Source organism: Myxine glutinosa, chromosome 11, assembly GCF_964187855.1.
Source record: "Myxine glutinosa chromosome 11, kmMyxGlut1.1, whole genome shotgun sequence".
Taxonomy (NCBI): domain Eukaryota; kingdom Metazoa; phylum Chordata; class Myxini; order Myxiniformes; family Myxinidae; genus Myxine; species Myxine glutinosa.
The window spans coordinates 52,195,876-52,211,875 of record NC_136271.1 but is presented as its reverse complement, the minus strand read 5'-3'; the positions used below and the strand labels follow the sequence as shown (position 1 = coordinate 52,211,875).

Here is a 16,000-nt window from a genome sequence, read left to right as displayed (position 1 = left end):
GTCCTGGAGAACATGATATAGATACATCCCCGACCCAGTCCTGGAGAACATTATATAGATACATCCCCGACCCAGTCCTGGAGAACATGATATAGATACATCCCCGACCCAGTCCTGGAGAACATGATATAGATACATCCCCGACCCAGTCCTGGAGAACATGATAGAGATACATCCCCGACCCAGTCCTGGAGAACATGATATAGATACATCCCCGACCCAGTCCTGGAGAACATTATATAGATACATCCCCGACCCAGTCCTGGAGAACATGATATAGATACATCCCCGACCCAGTCCTGGAGAACATGATATAGATACATCCCCGACCCGGTCTTGTTGAACATGACAGATACATCCCCGAACCCGGTCTTGGAGAACATGATAGATACATCCCCGACCCAGTCCTGGAGAACATGATATAGATACATCCCCGACCCAGTCCTGGAGAACATGATATAGATACATCCCCGACCCAGTCCTGGAGAACATGATAGATACATCCCCGACCCGGTCTTGGTGAACATGATATAGATACATTCCCGACCCGGTCTTGGTGAACATGATATAGATACATCCCCGACCCGGTCTTGGTGAACATGATATAAGATACATCCCCGACCCAGTCCTGGCGAACATGATATAGATACATCCCCGACCCAGTCCTGGAGAACATGATATAGATACATCCCCGACCCAGTCCTGGAGAACATGATATAGATACATCCCCGACCCAGTCCTGGCGAACATGATATAGATACATCCCCGACCCAGTCCTGGAGAACATGACAGATACATCCCCGAACCCGGTCTTGGAGAACATGATAGATACATCCCCGACCCAGTCCTGGAGAACATGATAGATACATCCCCGACCCAGTCCTGGAGAACATGATATAGATACATCCCCGACCCAGTCCTGGAGAACATGATATAGATACATCCCCGACCCAGTCCTGGAGAACATGATAGATACATCCCCGACCCGGTCTTGGTGAACATGATATAGATACATTCCCGACCCGGTCTTGGTGAACATGATATAGATACATCCCCGACCCGGTCTTGGTGAACATGATATAAGATACATCCCCGACCCAGTCCTGGCGAACATGATAGAGATACATCCCCGACCCAGTCCTGGAGAACATGATATAGATACATCCCCGACCCAGTCCTGGAGAACATTATATAGATACATCCCCGACCCAGTCCTGGAGAACATGATATAGATACATCCCCGACCCAGTCCTGGAGAACATGATATAGATACATCCCCGACCCAGTCCTGGAGAACATGATATAGATACATCCCCGAACCGGTCTTGGTGAACATGATATAGATACATTCCCGACCCGGTCTTGGTGAACATGATATAGATACATCCCCGACCCGGTCTTGGTGAACATGATATAGATACATCCCCGACCCAGTCCTGGAGAACATGATATAGATACATCCCCGACCCAGTCCTGGCGAACATGATATAGATACATCCCCGACCCAGTCCTGGCGAACATGATATAGATACATCCCCGACCCAGTCCTGGAGAACATGATATAGATACATCCCCGACCCAGTCTTGGAGAACATGATAGATAAATCCCCGACCCAGTCCTGGAGAACATGACCGATACATCCCCGACCCGGTCCTGGAGAACATGATATAGATACATCCCCGACCCAGTCTTGGCGTACATGATATAGATACATCCCCGATCAGGCATTTGTGAACATGATATAGATACATCCCCGACCTAGTATTGGAGAACATGATAGATACATCCCCGACCCAGTCTTGGCGAACATGATAGATACATCCCCGACCTGGTATTGGTGAACATGATAGATACATTCCCGACCTGGTATTGGAGAACATGATATAGATACATCCCCGACCCAGTCTTGGCGAACATGATATAGATACATCCCCGACCCAGTCTTGGCGAACATGATATCGATACATCCCCGATCAGGTATTGGTGAACATGATATAGATACATCCCCGACCTGGTATTGGAGAACATGATAGATACATCCCTGACCCAGTCTTGGCGAACATGATAGATACATCCCCGACCTGGTATTGGTGAACATGATAGATACATCCCCGACCTGGTATTGGAGAACATGATATAGATACATCCCCGACCCGGTCTTGGAGAACATGATAGATACATCCTCGACCGGGTCCTGGAGAACATGATATAGATACATCCCCGACCTGGTCCTGGAGAACATGATAGATACATCCCCGACCCGGTATTGGAGAACATGATAGATACATCCCCGACCCCGTCTTGGCGAACATGATAGATACATCCCCGACCGGTTCCTGGAGAACATGATATAGATACATCCCCGACCGGGTCCTGGAGAACATGATAGATACATCCCCGAGCTGGTATTGGAGAATATATATACACACACACACACACACACACACACACACACACACACACACACACACACACACACACACACACACACACACACAAACACACACACACACACACACACGTACACCTACACATGTCCCACGGCACATGTATATATCCCACATCCCACATGTATATACATGTTTAAAGTGTACGTCCCCTGCCCCCCTCCCCCTTCCCCCGCCCCCTCCCCCTTCCCCCGCCCCCTCCCCCCGCCCCCTCCCCCTTCCCCCGCCCCCTCCCCCTTCCCCCGCCCCTCCCCCTCCCCCTTCCCGCGCCCCCCTCCCCCTTCCCCCTTCCCCCTTCCTCACCCCACACCCCCTCCCCCGCCCCCGCCCCCCGCCCCCGCACAAACACCGGGATGGCACACACGTTGATGATTCACCCGAACTGGGATACACCGGGATGGCACACACGTTGATGATTCACCCGACCTGGGAAACACCGGGATGGCACACACGTTGATGATTCACCCGACCTGGGAAACAACGGGATGGCACACACATTGTTCATTCACCCTAACTGGGAAACACCGGGATGGCACACACGTTGATGATTCACCCGACCTGGGAAACACCGGGATGGCACACACATTGATCATTCACCCTACCTGGGAAACACCGGGATGGCACACACATTGATCATTCACCCTAACTGGGAAACACCGGAATGGCACACACGTTGATGATTCACCCTACCTGAGAAACACCGGGATGGCACACACGTTGATGATTCACCCTACCTAGGAAACACCGGGATGGCACACACATTGATGATTCACCCGACCTGGGAAACACCGGGATGGCACACACATTGATGATTCACCCGACCTGGGAAACACCGGGATGGCACACACATTGATGATTCACCCGACCTGGGAAACACCGGGATGGCACACACATTGATGATTCACCCTACCTAGGAAACACCGGGATGGCACACACATTGATGATTAACCCTACCTCGGAAACACCGGGATGGCACACACATTCTGGTCTTCATCAATGATCTCTCTGACTCTCTTGAAAATCCTCTGTATCTCTTTGCTGATGACTCTCTACTCTCTACTCTACTCTCTGTCGCTCCATTCTTCATCCCTCAGATCGGCAGTCTGCTGCCTCCTCACTCTCTGCAGACCTGGACAAAATCACAGACTGGGCAAACAAGTGGAACATGTCTTTCAATCCTGACAAATCTCACACTTTTACGATGTCTCTCCGAAAAGACCGACTGGACAACCCTCCCATCCACTTTCTGAATAATCCTCTCCAAGAACTTCTGTCACTCAAGCTTTTGGGTCTCACTATCTGCCATGATCTTTCCTGGGAAAACCACATTTCAAATCTGGCCTCCAAAGCCAGTCGCCGACTGGGCATCCTCCGTCGTGCGAAGTCCTTCCTTGGCACACCTGAGCTCCTCACCACATACAAGGCTTTCATCCGCAGCTCAATGGAATACTGCTCTCCCCTCTGGGCTGGTGCTCCTGCCTCACACCTAGCTCGTCTTCACGCTGTTGAAACCAAAGCATTCAGAATCATTGGAATCTCCCGCGATGAAGCTAACTCCAAGGGCCTCTCACTCACTCACCGCAGGCAGGTTGGTGGTCTTTCCATCTTCTACCGACTCCTCTCTGGCCTTGCCCCTCCAGCTCTCTCTGGTCTCTGTCCCGCAAATATTCCTACAGGTCGCACAAGATCTGCCTGCAACCCTCTTATGGTCAAACTGCCAAAATCAAGACTCTCTGCTCACCTTCACTCCTTCATTCCAATTTTCTCCCGCCTCTGGAACAAACTCCCTCACTCTCTTCAATCCCACTCCACCCTCCAGGTCTTTAAAACAGCTGTTCACCACCATCTCTTATCTTCCCCCATCCAAAACCTTGATCTTTTCTACCCCCGCTAATTTCACCCCATTTCCACTTTTTTGAAATACCAACTTCTGTCCTGGAAGTCCTCGGTGTCCTTGTGTTTTATACTTCTCCCTCCACCCCCCGCCCCCTTCCCATGCCTCCTCCCCCCAAGCCCTCTCCCTTCCACACATCTCCCTGCTCTCAAATGTTGTGTTTGTGTGCTTCCCCTTCTCTCCCCATCTTGTTTTCCACTCCCTCTTTTTGTGTGTTTTGTTTGTCTGGTTGATTTGTTTGTGAAGTGAATGTTAGCTCTTTCACGAGCCTCGATTCAGTATACAAAAAATAAAAAATAAAAAAAAATAAAAATTGATGATTCACCCGACCTGGGAAACACCGGGATGGCACACACATTGATGATTCACCCTACCTGGGAAACACAGGGATGGCACACACATTGATAAATCACCCTACCTAGGAAACACCGGGATGGCACACACATTGATGATTCACCCGACCTGGGAAACACCGGGATGGCACACACATTGATGATTCACCCTACCTGGGAAACACCGGGATGGCACACACATTGATGATTCACCCTACCTGGGAAACACAGGGATGGCACACACATTGATGATTCACCCTACCTGGGAAACACCGGGATGGCACACACATTGATGATTCACCCTACCTGGGAAACACAGGGATGGCACACACATTGATGATTCACCCTACCTGGGAAACACCGGGATGGCACACACATTGATGATTCACCCTACCTAGGAAACACTGGGATGGCACACACATTGATGATTCACCCTACCTGGGAAACACCGGGATCGCACACACATTGATGATTCACCCTACCTGGGAAACACAGGGATGGCACACACATTGATGATTCACCCTACCTAGGAAACACAGGGATGGCACACACATTGGTGATTCACCCGACCTGGGAAACACAGGGATGGCACGCACATTGATGATTCACCCTACCTGGGAAACACCGGGATGGCACACACATTGATGATTCACCCTACCTTGGAAACACCGGGATGGCACACACATTGATGATTCACCCTACCTGGGAAACACCGGGATAGCACACACATTGATGATTCACCTAACCTGGGAAACACAGGGATGGCACACACATTGATGATTCACCCTACCTAGGAAACACAGGGATGGCATCCACATTGATCATTCACCCTACCTGGGAAACACCAGGATGGCACACACATTGATGATTCACCCTACCTGGGAAACACTGGGATGGCACACACGTTGATGATTCACCCTACCTGGGAAACACTGGGATGGCACACACATTGATGATTCACCTAACCTGGGAAACACCGGGATGACACACACGTTGATGATTCACCCTACCTGGGAAACACCTGGATGGCACACACGTTGATGATTCACCCTACCTGGGAAACACCAGGATGGCACACACATTGATGATTCACCCGACCTGAGAAACACCAGGATGGCACACACGTTGATGATTCACCCTACCTGAGAAACACCGGGATGGCACACACGTTGATGATGCACCCGACCTGAGAAACACCAGGATAGCACACACGTTGATGATTCACCCTACTTGAGAAACACCAGGATGGCACACTTATTGATGATTCACCCTACCTGGGAAACACCAGGATGGCACACACGTTGATGATTCACCCTACCTGGGAAACACCGGGATTGCACACACATTTATGATTCACCCTACCTGGGAAACACTGGGATGGCACACACATTGATGATTCACCCTACCTAGGAAACACCGGGATGGCACACACATTGACCTACTAGGTCTCTTGACCTACAAAGCCCTCCATAACCTGGCCCCATCCTACCTGGCTGACCTCCTCTCCAGACACACTCCCACCCGCAACCTCCGCTCTGCTGGTACCAACCTCCTGACCCCCCCCCCCCCCCCATCCGGACCAAATTTAGATCCTGGGGGGACAGGGCCTTCTCCATCGCTGCTCCCACCCTCTGGAACTACCTCACACCATCAGAGACTCCTCCTCACTCACCACATTCAAAACATCACTCAAGACCCACCTGTTCAACACTGCATTCAACATTTAACCCACAGCATCTAACCCCTGACTATCTCCTCTCCTTCTCCCTCCTTTGTGCTTTGAATATTTCCCTATTGATTCTTGTTTTTTGCAATTGTTTTTATGTTTTGCTATGCATTATGTTTTGCACTCTGTCAAAGCGTCTTTGGGCTTCCTGAAAAGCGCTATATAAAATAAATGCATTATTATTATTATTATTGATGATTCACCCTACCTGGGAAACACTGGGATGGCACACACATTGATGATTCACCCTACCTGGGAAACACCGGGATGGTACACACATTTATGATTCACCCTACCTAGGAAACACCGGCATGGCACACACATTGATGATTCACCCTACCTGGGAAACACCGGGATGGCACACACATTGATGATTCACCCAACCTGGGAAACACCGGGATAGCACACACATTGATGATTCACCCTACCTGGGAAACACCGGGATGGCACACACATTGATGATTCACCCTACCTGGGAAACACCGGGATAGCAAACACATTGATGATTCACCCTACCTGGGAAACACTGGGATGGCACACACATTGATGATTCACCCTACCTGGGAAACACCAGGATGGCACACACGTTGATGATTCACCCTACCTGGGAAACACCAGGATGGCACACACGTTGATGATTCACCCGACCTGAGAAACACCAGGATGGCACACACGTTGATGATTCACCCTACCTGGGAAACACCAGGATGGCACACACGTTGATGATTCGCCCTAACTGGGAAACACCAGGATGGCACACACGTTGATGATTCACCCTACCTGGGAAACACCAGGATGGCACACACGTTGATGATTCACCCTACCTGGGAAACACCGGGATGACACACACGTTGATGATTCACCCTACCTGGGAAACACTGGGATGGCACACACGTTGATGATTTACCCTACCTGGGAAACACCAGGATGGCACACACGTTGATGATTCACCCTACCTGGGAAGCACCAGGATGGCACACACGTTGACGTTGATGATTCACCCGACCTGAGAAACACCAGGATGGCACACACGTTGATGATTCACCCTACCTGGGAAACACCAGGATGGCACACACGTTGATGATTCGCCCTAACTGGGAAACACCAGGATGGCACACACGTTGATGATTCACCCTACCTGGGAAACACCAGGATGGCACACACGTTGATGATTCACCCTACCTGGGAAACACCGGGATGACACACACGTTGATGATTCACCCTACCTGGGAAACACCAGGATGGCACACACATTGATGAATCACCCGACTTGAGAAACACCAGGATGGCACACACGTTGATGATTTACCCTACCTCGGAAGCACCGGGATGGCACACACGTTGATGATTCACCCTACCTCGGAAACACCGGGATGGCACACACATTGATGTTTCACCCTACCTGGGAAACACCAGGATGGCACACACGTTGATGATTCACCCTACCTCGGAAACACCAGGATGGCACACACATTGATGATTCACCCTACCTCGGAAACACCAGGATGGCACACACGTTGATGATTCACCCTACCTCGGAAACACCAGGATGGCACACACGTTGATGATTCACCCTACCTAGGAAACACCGGGATGGCACACACGTTGATGATTCACCCTACCTGGGAAACACCGGGATGGCACACACGTTGATGATTCACCCTACCTGGGAAACACCGGTATGGCACACACATTGGTGATTCACCCTACCTGGGACACACTGGGATGGCACACACGTTGATGATTCATCCTACCTGGGAAAGACCGGGATGACCGTTTTTAGCTGTCTTGGGGTTCGAAGCCAGGTTAGACAGCTCAGACACGAATGTGCGCACCTCTATGCCAGTGGTTCTGAGCTTTTTTTGTCGGCGCACCTCTTGGGCTCAGCGTGAGGGGTCAGGTACCCCCTCTGAATGGTGACCCAGTCATCTTTAGCTCACGTGCACTTTAGTCCGGTGAACTTATGCGATCGAGCAGTGTCAGTAGGTCAGACAATAAGTGAGTGAGTGAGTCTGTAAACACTTTATCATTGTCACCTGAGCCAAACACAGGATTTTGATGAAAATTGGCTATAAGGTTCATCTGTGATGCCGAACGAAGGTGTATTGACCGCATCAAAATCTGCACTCATTAAGGGGCTCTCCAGGTGGGGTGGGGGGGGGGGGGAGTTTGACCCCCCAAAATAGGTATTTGATCCCTTCCCTGAAAATATGCACACCATTTGGCCATAATCTTTATCACCCGTGATGTACTAAAGTTTGTTCACGGCATTAAAAAACATAGGGGCAATACCCCTGCCATTCACCTGGTGGAATAAACAGTATACTGCACTGACTAAAGGTATTTTAAACCAATTTCAATGGTTGCTGGAATACAGGGGCAGCATGTAGAATCACACGAGCATAATCAAAAGACTTCAAACAAACAAGCAAAAAAAATTCCTATTTTGGAGGGCAACCCCCCCCCCCCCCCCCCCCCACTCCCTCAATCTCATATACCTCCTAAGACCCCAATGTTTCTAATGCCGTGAACAAACATTGATACATCATAGGTGATGAAGGTTGTGGTCAAGTTTCATCGAAATTGCGTGTGTAGTTTCTGAGAAGAAAGCAAATACCTATTTTCGGGGACAACCTCCCCCCCATCCCCCAATAGACCCCCAAAGGGGCAGACTTTTTTGATGCCTTGAACAAACTTTAGTCACAACACAACAAATATAATTTGTGCCAAATTTGGTCTCAATCCCATCAGCGGTTTCGGAGAAGAAGTTTCAAGTGTTTACGGACTGACGGACGGACAACGCGCCATCTTATAAGCTGCCCTGAACTTCGTTCCACGTGAGCTAAAAATCAGGGTTTTGACCCCCAAAATAGGTATTTACTTTCTTCTCCGTTACATATTTCGTGGGTCATCCACACGTACCTATGGTTCCGTTTCTACCAGGTGAGCCCAGGGGCCTTGCCCCTATGTTAATCTCACCTGGAACGTCGTTCAGGTGAGCTTATGGGGTGGCGCGTCGCCCGTCCGTCAGTCTGTAAACACATGCAACTTCTTCTCTGAAACTGCTGATCGGATTGTGACCAAACTTGGCTAAAATGATATTTGAAATGTTGCGACAAGTTTGGTCAAGGCATTAAAAAAGTCGGGGTCTACTGACCAAGGAAGGAGGAAGAATATGAAAATAAAGACAGAAGGAGTAAGAAGACACAGTGCAAATACTAGCTTACCTATAAACAGTCTTACTTAAACCCCAGGACAACACAGAAGACGGACGAACAAAATACAAAATAGGTATGTGCTTTCTTGTCTGAAAGTACACACAGGATGTCGATGAAACTTTATCATAACTTTCATCACCTGTGATGTACAAAAGTTTGTTCATGGGATTAAGAAAATCAGGATCTCAGGGAATCCCTGCTCTCGACCATTCAGCCAGCACTACATACAGTGCAATTATTTAATTAATATCAGAACTTCCTTTCAATTATTTAATTAATATCAGGACTTTATTTTAACCAATTATTTAATTTTATTGAGGAGGTTGGTACTCTTCCTGCCATTCATTTCCCAAATGTGAGGGAGGATTAACAAAACTCCTGTTGCCTTTTCATCCAACACACGAAGCTGAACAATGCCGTCCTGTTGCGGTAAGTTTGGAGGTTGATGTGGGACATCTGCGAGTTATTATTGTTTGCCACATTAGCTATGTGGATGCTTCATTAATGATATTTTGTTTTTTACTTGCGGAAATCGAAAAAATTTCAAGTATATTTGTTGGTTTTGTGCGTTGGTCTGTTTCGCTGTTTGCATGTCAATCTGCGATCGAGCCTGTGAAGCACCAATCCAACCGTTTATAGTAGAGACGGGAATGAAACCCTGACAAGACAGTCCAAAGGTAAATTGTCGGACAAGACAAGGTCGCAGTGAGAGGAAACCTAAGGATCCTAAGGATCCACACAATCATTCTCCATACACCTGCAGTTGCACACCTGTGCAATCTCATCTGGTGCCACCTGCACCCTCCTTCCTCCCTGGACCATTTGGTCAACACAACACACATCACCATCACTCACTCATACACTGCTCCATACACCTGTTCAGTTGCACACCTGTGCAATCTCAATACAACTCACAATCACAATCATTTACTCATACCCTGGTCAATACACTTCCGCGCTCAATACATTTTCGATTCTCAAACACACGGCATCATCTCATCTAACTACTCCCCTCTGGAACTTGCGCTTCCCAGTCGCCCCTTTAAACTATTGCGCTCCCTCGTCATTATAATCCAACTACCCCCCTCTATTCAATTATCCAACCCTCTATTCAATATTCAATTCAATTATTCAATTATAATCCAACTACCAACTACCCAACTACCCCTCTATACCCCTCTATAGTCCCTGGTGTTGGGCTAGCGGCTAGGGTGCCGGCTTAGGATCCTTTTTCTATCCGGCTTAGGAACAGGTCACAATTTTAAACCGAACTTTACGAAACTTCAACAAGTGGTAGACTTGGCGATAGAGAAAAAGCCTGTAAATTCTAAAGTAAACGTAGGCCAAAAGGTCAACATAGGCCAAAGGTCAACAACTTCGGTGAAGTTTCTAAAATCGTCAATTTTCATATGATTGACTTGAAATTTGAAGATAATTTGCATATCAGATCACTGAATTCAACCACCAATTATTTTTGAGGTAAACATAGGTCAAAGGTCAGCAACTTATTTTTGGGATTTTCTTGTTTTCTTCTTTATAGGTTGTCCCGTTTGGTGTTCCTATCTACTCACGATGCTCATAACCCAGGTTCAAGTCTCGTATACTTTCGGTTAGTCCATTGTCTACCAATATCCTCGTGATCATACCTTAATGTACACCGGTGTGTCATGGTGTCTGTCTTGTACGTGATTGAAGTGAAAGCTACATTCGAACCACAGACAAATATCAAAAATAACAATAAAGAGGACATGCATCAATACTTTCCACATAAGGACCAAACTCACTGCACCTTGTATCTTGTGACTTGTTTGTTGTTCAGTTGCTATGGACGTTGTATATACAAATAGATTTGAGAGAATGATTTGTTGTTGGAAAATCTTTCCCATGCAGTAAGCAAGGTGTTGGCTCGTACATAGTTCTACCACAACCAAGAGTTTGAGTCAGAGTGAAACGTAAAGCTGTTAAACAAACACAAGGAATGCATCGGGTCCACAAAGTGCAGATTTAAAGGCAGGAAGCAGCCATATTGTCCTGCATACCTGGATTTACAGCAGGTGATTGCAGGTCACTGAGGGCTCAGAATAAAGTCCAGAGTTGTTTCTGAATACTCAGCATTTGGAATGTTGTTTTAGTGGAGCCTCACCCTGTAATCAATTGCAGAAAGTTGTAAACTTCTTGCCTTCACATCTCGCACTTCCTACACCTGTCTGTGTATGTGATCATGTGAAGAGACTCTGACAATGGCCATGGCTACGGGAAACCTTTCCATCCTCTTGGTTCTACTTTTTTTGAGCATATCCGAAGGTAAATGCACTGTGTTATCTGCACCTGTTATCGTTACAAAGTGACCTTATGTAAACACGTTGCTTTTTATATGTTGTAGAGGATGCTGGTTCATATACGTTTTTCATGTTTAACTGACCTTATTAGTCCCCTACCTGGAGGGGACTATAGGTTTGATCTCCGTCTGTCTGTCCGTCCGTCCCACCTGTGGTTTTCTGCACTTTTTTCCCACATCCTTTAACGTATTCAACTGAAACTTGGTACATGACTTTATTATTATAAGTTACAGAACAAGTTCAAGTTTCAGGGTGTTTCACCAATTCTTCACGGAGTTATTGCCTTTATGCTTGGAACGAGAACATTCATTGGGATCGTTCGGGGACGTGTATTGTGAAACAATTCTCCATCTTGTTTAACGAGGCTGGTTAACGCTGGCGACGTTAAGCAATCGGTTCACTTTGTCTGTCTAAAACCATCAGTTTATGATCGCACAACCACTTAATTCCAGTTGAATGTTAATTTTACCTGCGCCACCAAAGGTGGATGGAGGTTATGTTTTCACCCCTGTCTGTCTGAGCGTTTGTCTCTCTGTCTGTCTGTCTGTCCGTTTGTGAACAAAATATCTCAAAAGGTTGTGGACGGATTCAGACGAAATTTGGCAGAGATGTAGCTTATGTGACGAGGACGAAATGATTAGATTTTGGTGAAGATCCGGATCCGGCTACTAGAATTTTAAAGTAATTCTTCAACATTTGGAGATCGGGCCAAAAAACGATACATAGCAGGATATCTCAAAGTTGTGGACGGATGATTTTGATTAAATATGATTCTGTATTGTGATTTTTGGTTTAATCTAGGATACAAAACGTAAACTGTTCACCTGGCGGAGGTATACTCTCGACTGAGTGCTGTTGTAGTTGGCTATGTCCTTCTGTCCATCAAAATGAAGCAGAAGAACGTTTCTAACCCATCGTGTTTAATCCTAATGCGTTGTAAAAGGTAAATCTAAAGGCTCCTAAATTAAAGAGTAAATCTAAAGGGTTTTGTTCGTTTCTGGGCTTTGTCTATTTCATATTGAAAATCCCAAACTGAACCGTTTCCTTCGGACACGGGTGCGATTTTGTTTTTTACACTGTCTGTCTGCCTCGCAGTGAAACACGATATTGAAAATCATTCCGAACAGCAAAACTACTGTTTTTAAGGACGTTATAAAGGAGACAAACAACAGGCACGAATAACTAATGTAACGTGTTAAATAAGGTGGTGTAAAAGATGCTGCATCAACGGCGGTATACCTCCGAATTAATTTTTTTCTGCAACCTTTAAAATCTGTGTTTTATTATCCGCGCCAGAGGAGAGGGTATTGCATCTGAGTCCGTTTGTTTGTCTGTCTGTTTGTTTGTTTGTTCGCACAGAATAAATATGATTTTCTTTGCAACCGTTGGTCCGATTGACAGGAAATTTTCACCATAGGTGCAACTCTACCTGTAGAATTTTTTTTATGATAATTATGATGTCATAGGTCACGTGGTTCGGCCGCCATCTTGGAAACCCCGAAAAAAAATTGCACCTCTATCTTCGAAAGCGCTGCAAAGAAAAAATTGAGACTTGGCTCATTGTAAAGAACTCTCCATGTGGAATAACATCTGTTCGTGATGATGTCATAGGTGCCTCCATTATGACGTCATAATTCGACAAGTATAAAACTTCATCCGATGAAGATGAAATTTATTGAGCATAATCTAGGGATAAATACGTGGGTTTAAAAATAATGATTATGTCATCGGTCACGTGGTTCGGCCGCCATCTTTGTTTCAACACAAAAGCCTTAAAAACAACTGAAAACACACCTGGCGAGGGTCTGCAATCTCTGATTGCTCTTTCTAGTTTAAATTGAACAACACACTTGAACACCGTAGAACACAAATCGCCTTGTTGGCACTTTCAAAACCCTTCCATTTAGCAGTACTTGGACAAAATATTACGGAATTTTACATCATCTTGACCAATCAAATTTGTCACTCGCAGACTCCGCCCATATCCTTGTTTCTCAAAACTGCACTGGGTAATGTGTTCTATGACCTCTCTAGTTATTAATATGTTAAAAACCTTGAATAAATATTTGGATGAAAAACCACCTTTAGAGGCCATTTTTCCCCGCAAAGCGGGGGTTGGCCTTTTTCGGGAACCGTGGTTGTTGTTGTTTTTCGGTCCCCTATTTGAAGCAATGTTTTATGGCCGGATGCCCTTCCTGACGCCAACCCTTTTTGCCGCCTTTAACGACAAACAGGGAATTACCAGTGAACTGGTACTCAATTAGCCGACCTCGGAAGGATGACAGGCTGAGTCAGCCTTTTATTTATTATATTTATTTATTATATTTATTTATTTATTATATTTATTATATTTATTATATTTGGAATTTATTTGGATTGAATTTTGATTTGGATTTGGAATTTGGATTTGGAATTTGGAATTTGGATTTGGATTTGGATTTGGAATTGGATTGGATGGAATTTGAATGGAATGGAAGGAATAATATTTATTATATTTATAATAAATATTTGGATGGAAAGGTGATAATTGTGTAGGAATGATGATTATGATGAATAGTTTTTCATAGCCACAATTATTCCCTCCTAATGGAGTTGGCTGGGGATTGGAGAAGGTCTTTGGCCTCAGTCTTTCACGAACTGGCTGGCATGGCTTCACTGACGTTCTAATCTAATATATTCTGTTGATTTGCGTGATGTCCTCTAAAGTCCAAGTGATTTATGGACGTGATGCGTCCTCATATCTGTGAGCCTTCAACCACTGCAGTAAAAAACGAAAAACGAACCCTCTTCAGTCACACAAAAGGACCAAACGGTTCCTGCTGAGCCATAAGATGGAGCCGGTTTTGGTGCAACGGTCAATTCGCTTTAGCATTGCTGAGATTTTCCCTTTATTCCAACTATTTCTACCACAGGTCACTTCTCACTTTTGCACAACTTGAACTCCATGGTAAAGATTGAAACGAATGCCACATGTGGAGAGCTCGAGGTTGAGCGATACTGCAAGCTGGTGGCACACGTGTCCCGAAGTTTGACGCGTGACTCCCAATGCAGTTTCTGCAACATGAACAGCCTTTACCCCACCGGTACTAAAGAAATCCTCTTCAATCTTCTCTTCTAGCCGCCTTAGGACAACTTAGTTCATGCCTGTTCTTTGCCAAATAGATTAGGCAGGCATGAGCCACAGAATTATTTACTTTGTTTTAATCATTTTGATTGAGTGAGTGTCCATAAAAGTTTGGATTATAATTTAACAGTCCTGAGTGCTAGAGAATGCCTCTAAAAATCACACATAAGGTGAATAAATGATTGGTATGTATTCAGATAACTTTGTGAATCATAATTCCTCCTCTTCTTATTTTTCAAGAAGTAAATCAAGCAAGTTATAATTTTCTATCTTGGAAGTCATGTCGGTTATTGTAACAAGAGTTATGGTTAACGGTTCGATAAAAGTCATCCGCAGAAGGTGAACAGTTGTTGGGTGTTTCAATGTTCTTTGTGACATGACAGTTAACCAATTGCTGGATTTAAAACAAATCGTCACCTGTTTCCAGCATGATTCATGGCCTCTGAATAAGACTACAGGTGCATCAAACTGCTCTGCAGTTGAGGGAGACTGCCCTTTGTGTGGGATTTCTAAACTTATTTATGAACCATACTTCAAGGAGCATTTATTGAAATCAGGACACAAACAAGAAGATTGAAAATTGAGATGATAATGTGATTGGGTTTAATATGAGCTTCAGCCTCCTGGAATATTTTGCAATTGCATTATTTCTCTTGTTTTCACAGAAATTTTTGAAAAAATCTATTTTATTTCACCCTCTCTTTAATACAGAACGACACCCCATCACAAATGCTATTGATGGGACAAACAGCTGGTGGCAAAGTCCCAGCATCCAAAATGGATTGCAGTACCATTACGTCACCATAACACTGGACCTGCAGCAGGTGATAGTCGCATACATTGAGAATTGGTAGTTTGTTGTGTGAAATGGAAATGTGTCATATTGCTCAAAAAGAAAGTGTATACAATATAAATATAT

The 16,000-nt window shown here is 45.8% G+C and overlaps 1 protein-coding gene across 3 annotated transcripts in view; it reads left to right on the top strand.

The window, feature by feature from the left end:
* The first annotated feature begins 11,809 nt into the window (after window positions 1–11,809).
* LOC137436665 (laminin subunit alpha-1-like) overlaps window positions 11,810–16,000 on the top strand; it is a 296,063-nt gene continuing 291,872 nt past the window's right edge. For all 3 annotated transcript variants that reach the window (XR_013624965.1, XM_078786676.1, XM_078786677.1), the window contains exons 1-3: window positions 11,810–11,922; window positions 14,870–15,040; window positions 15,793–15,905. Coding sequence is in view for 2 of the 3 variants with exons in the window: in XM_078786676.1 (XP_078642802.1) it covers window positions 11,859–11,922; window positions 14,870–15,040; window positions 15,793–15,905 (348 nt within the window). In the remaining variant the exon portion in view is untranslated. The remainder of the gene's footprint in view (window positions 11,923–14,869; window positions 15,041–15,792; window positions 15,906–16,000) is intronic.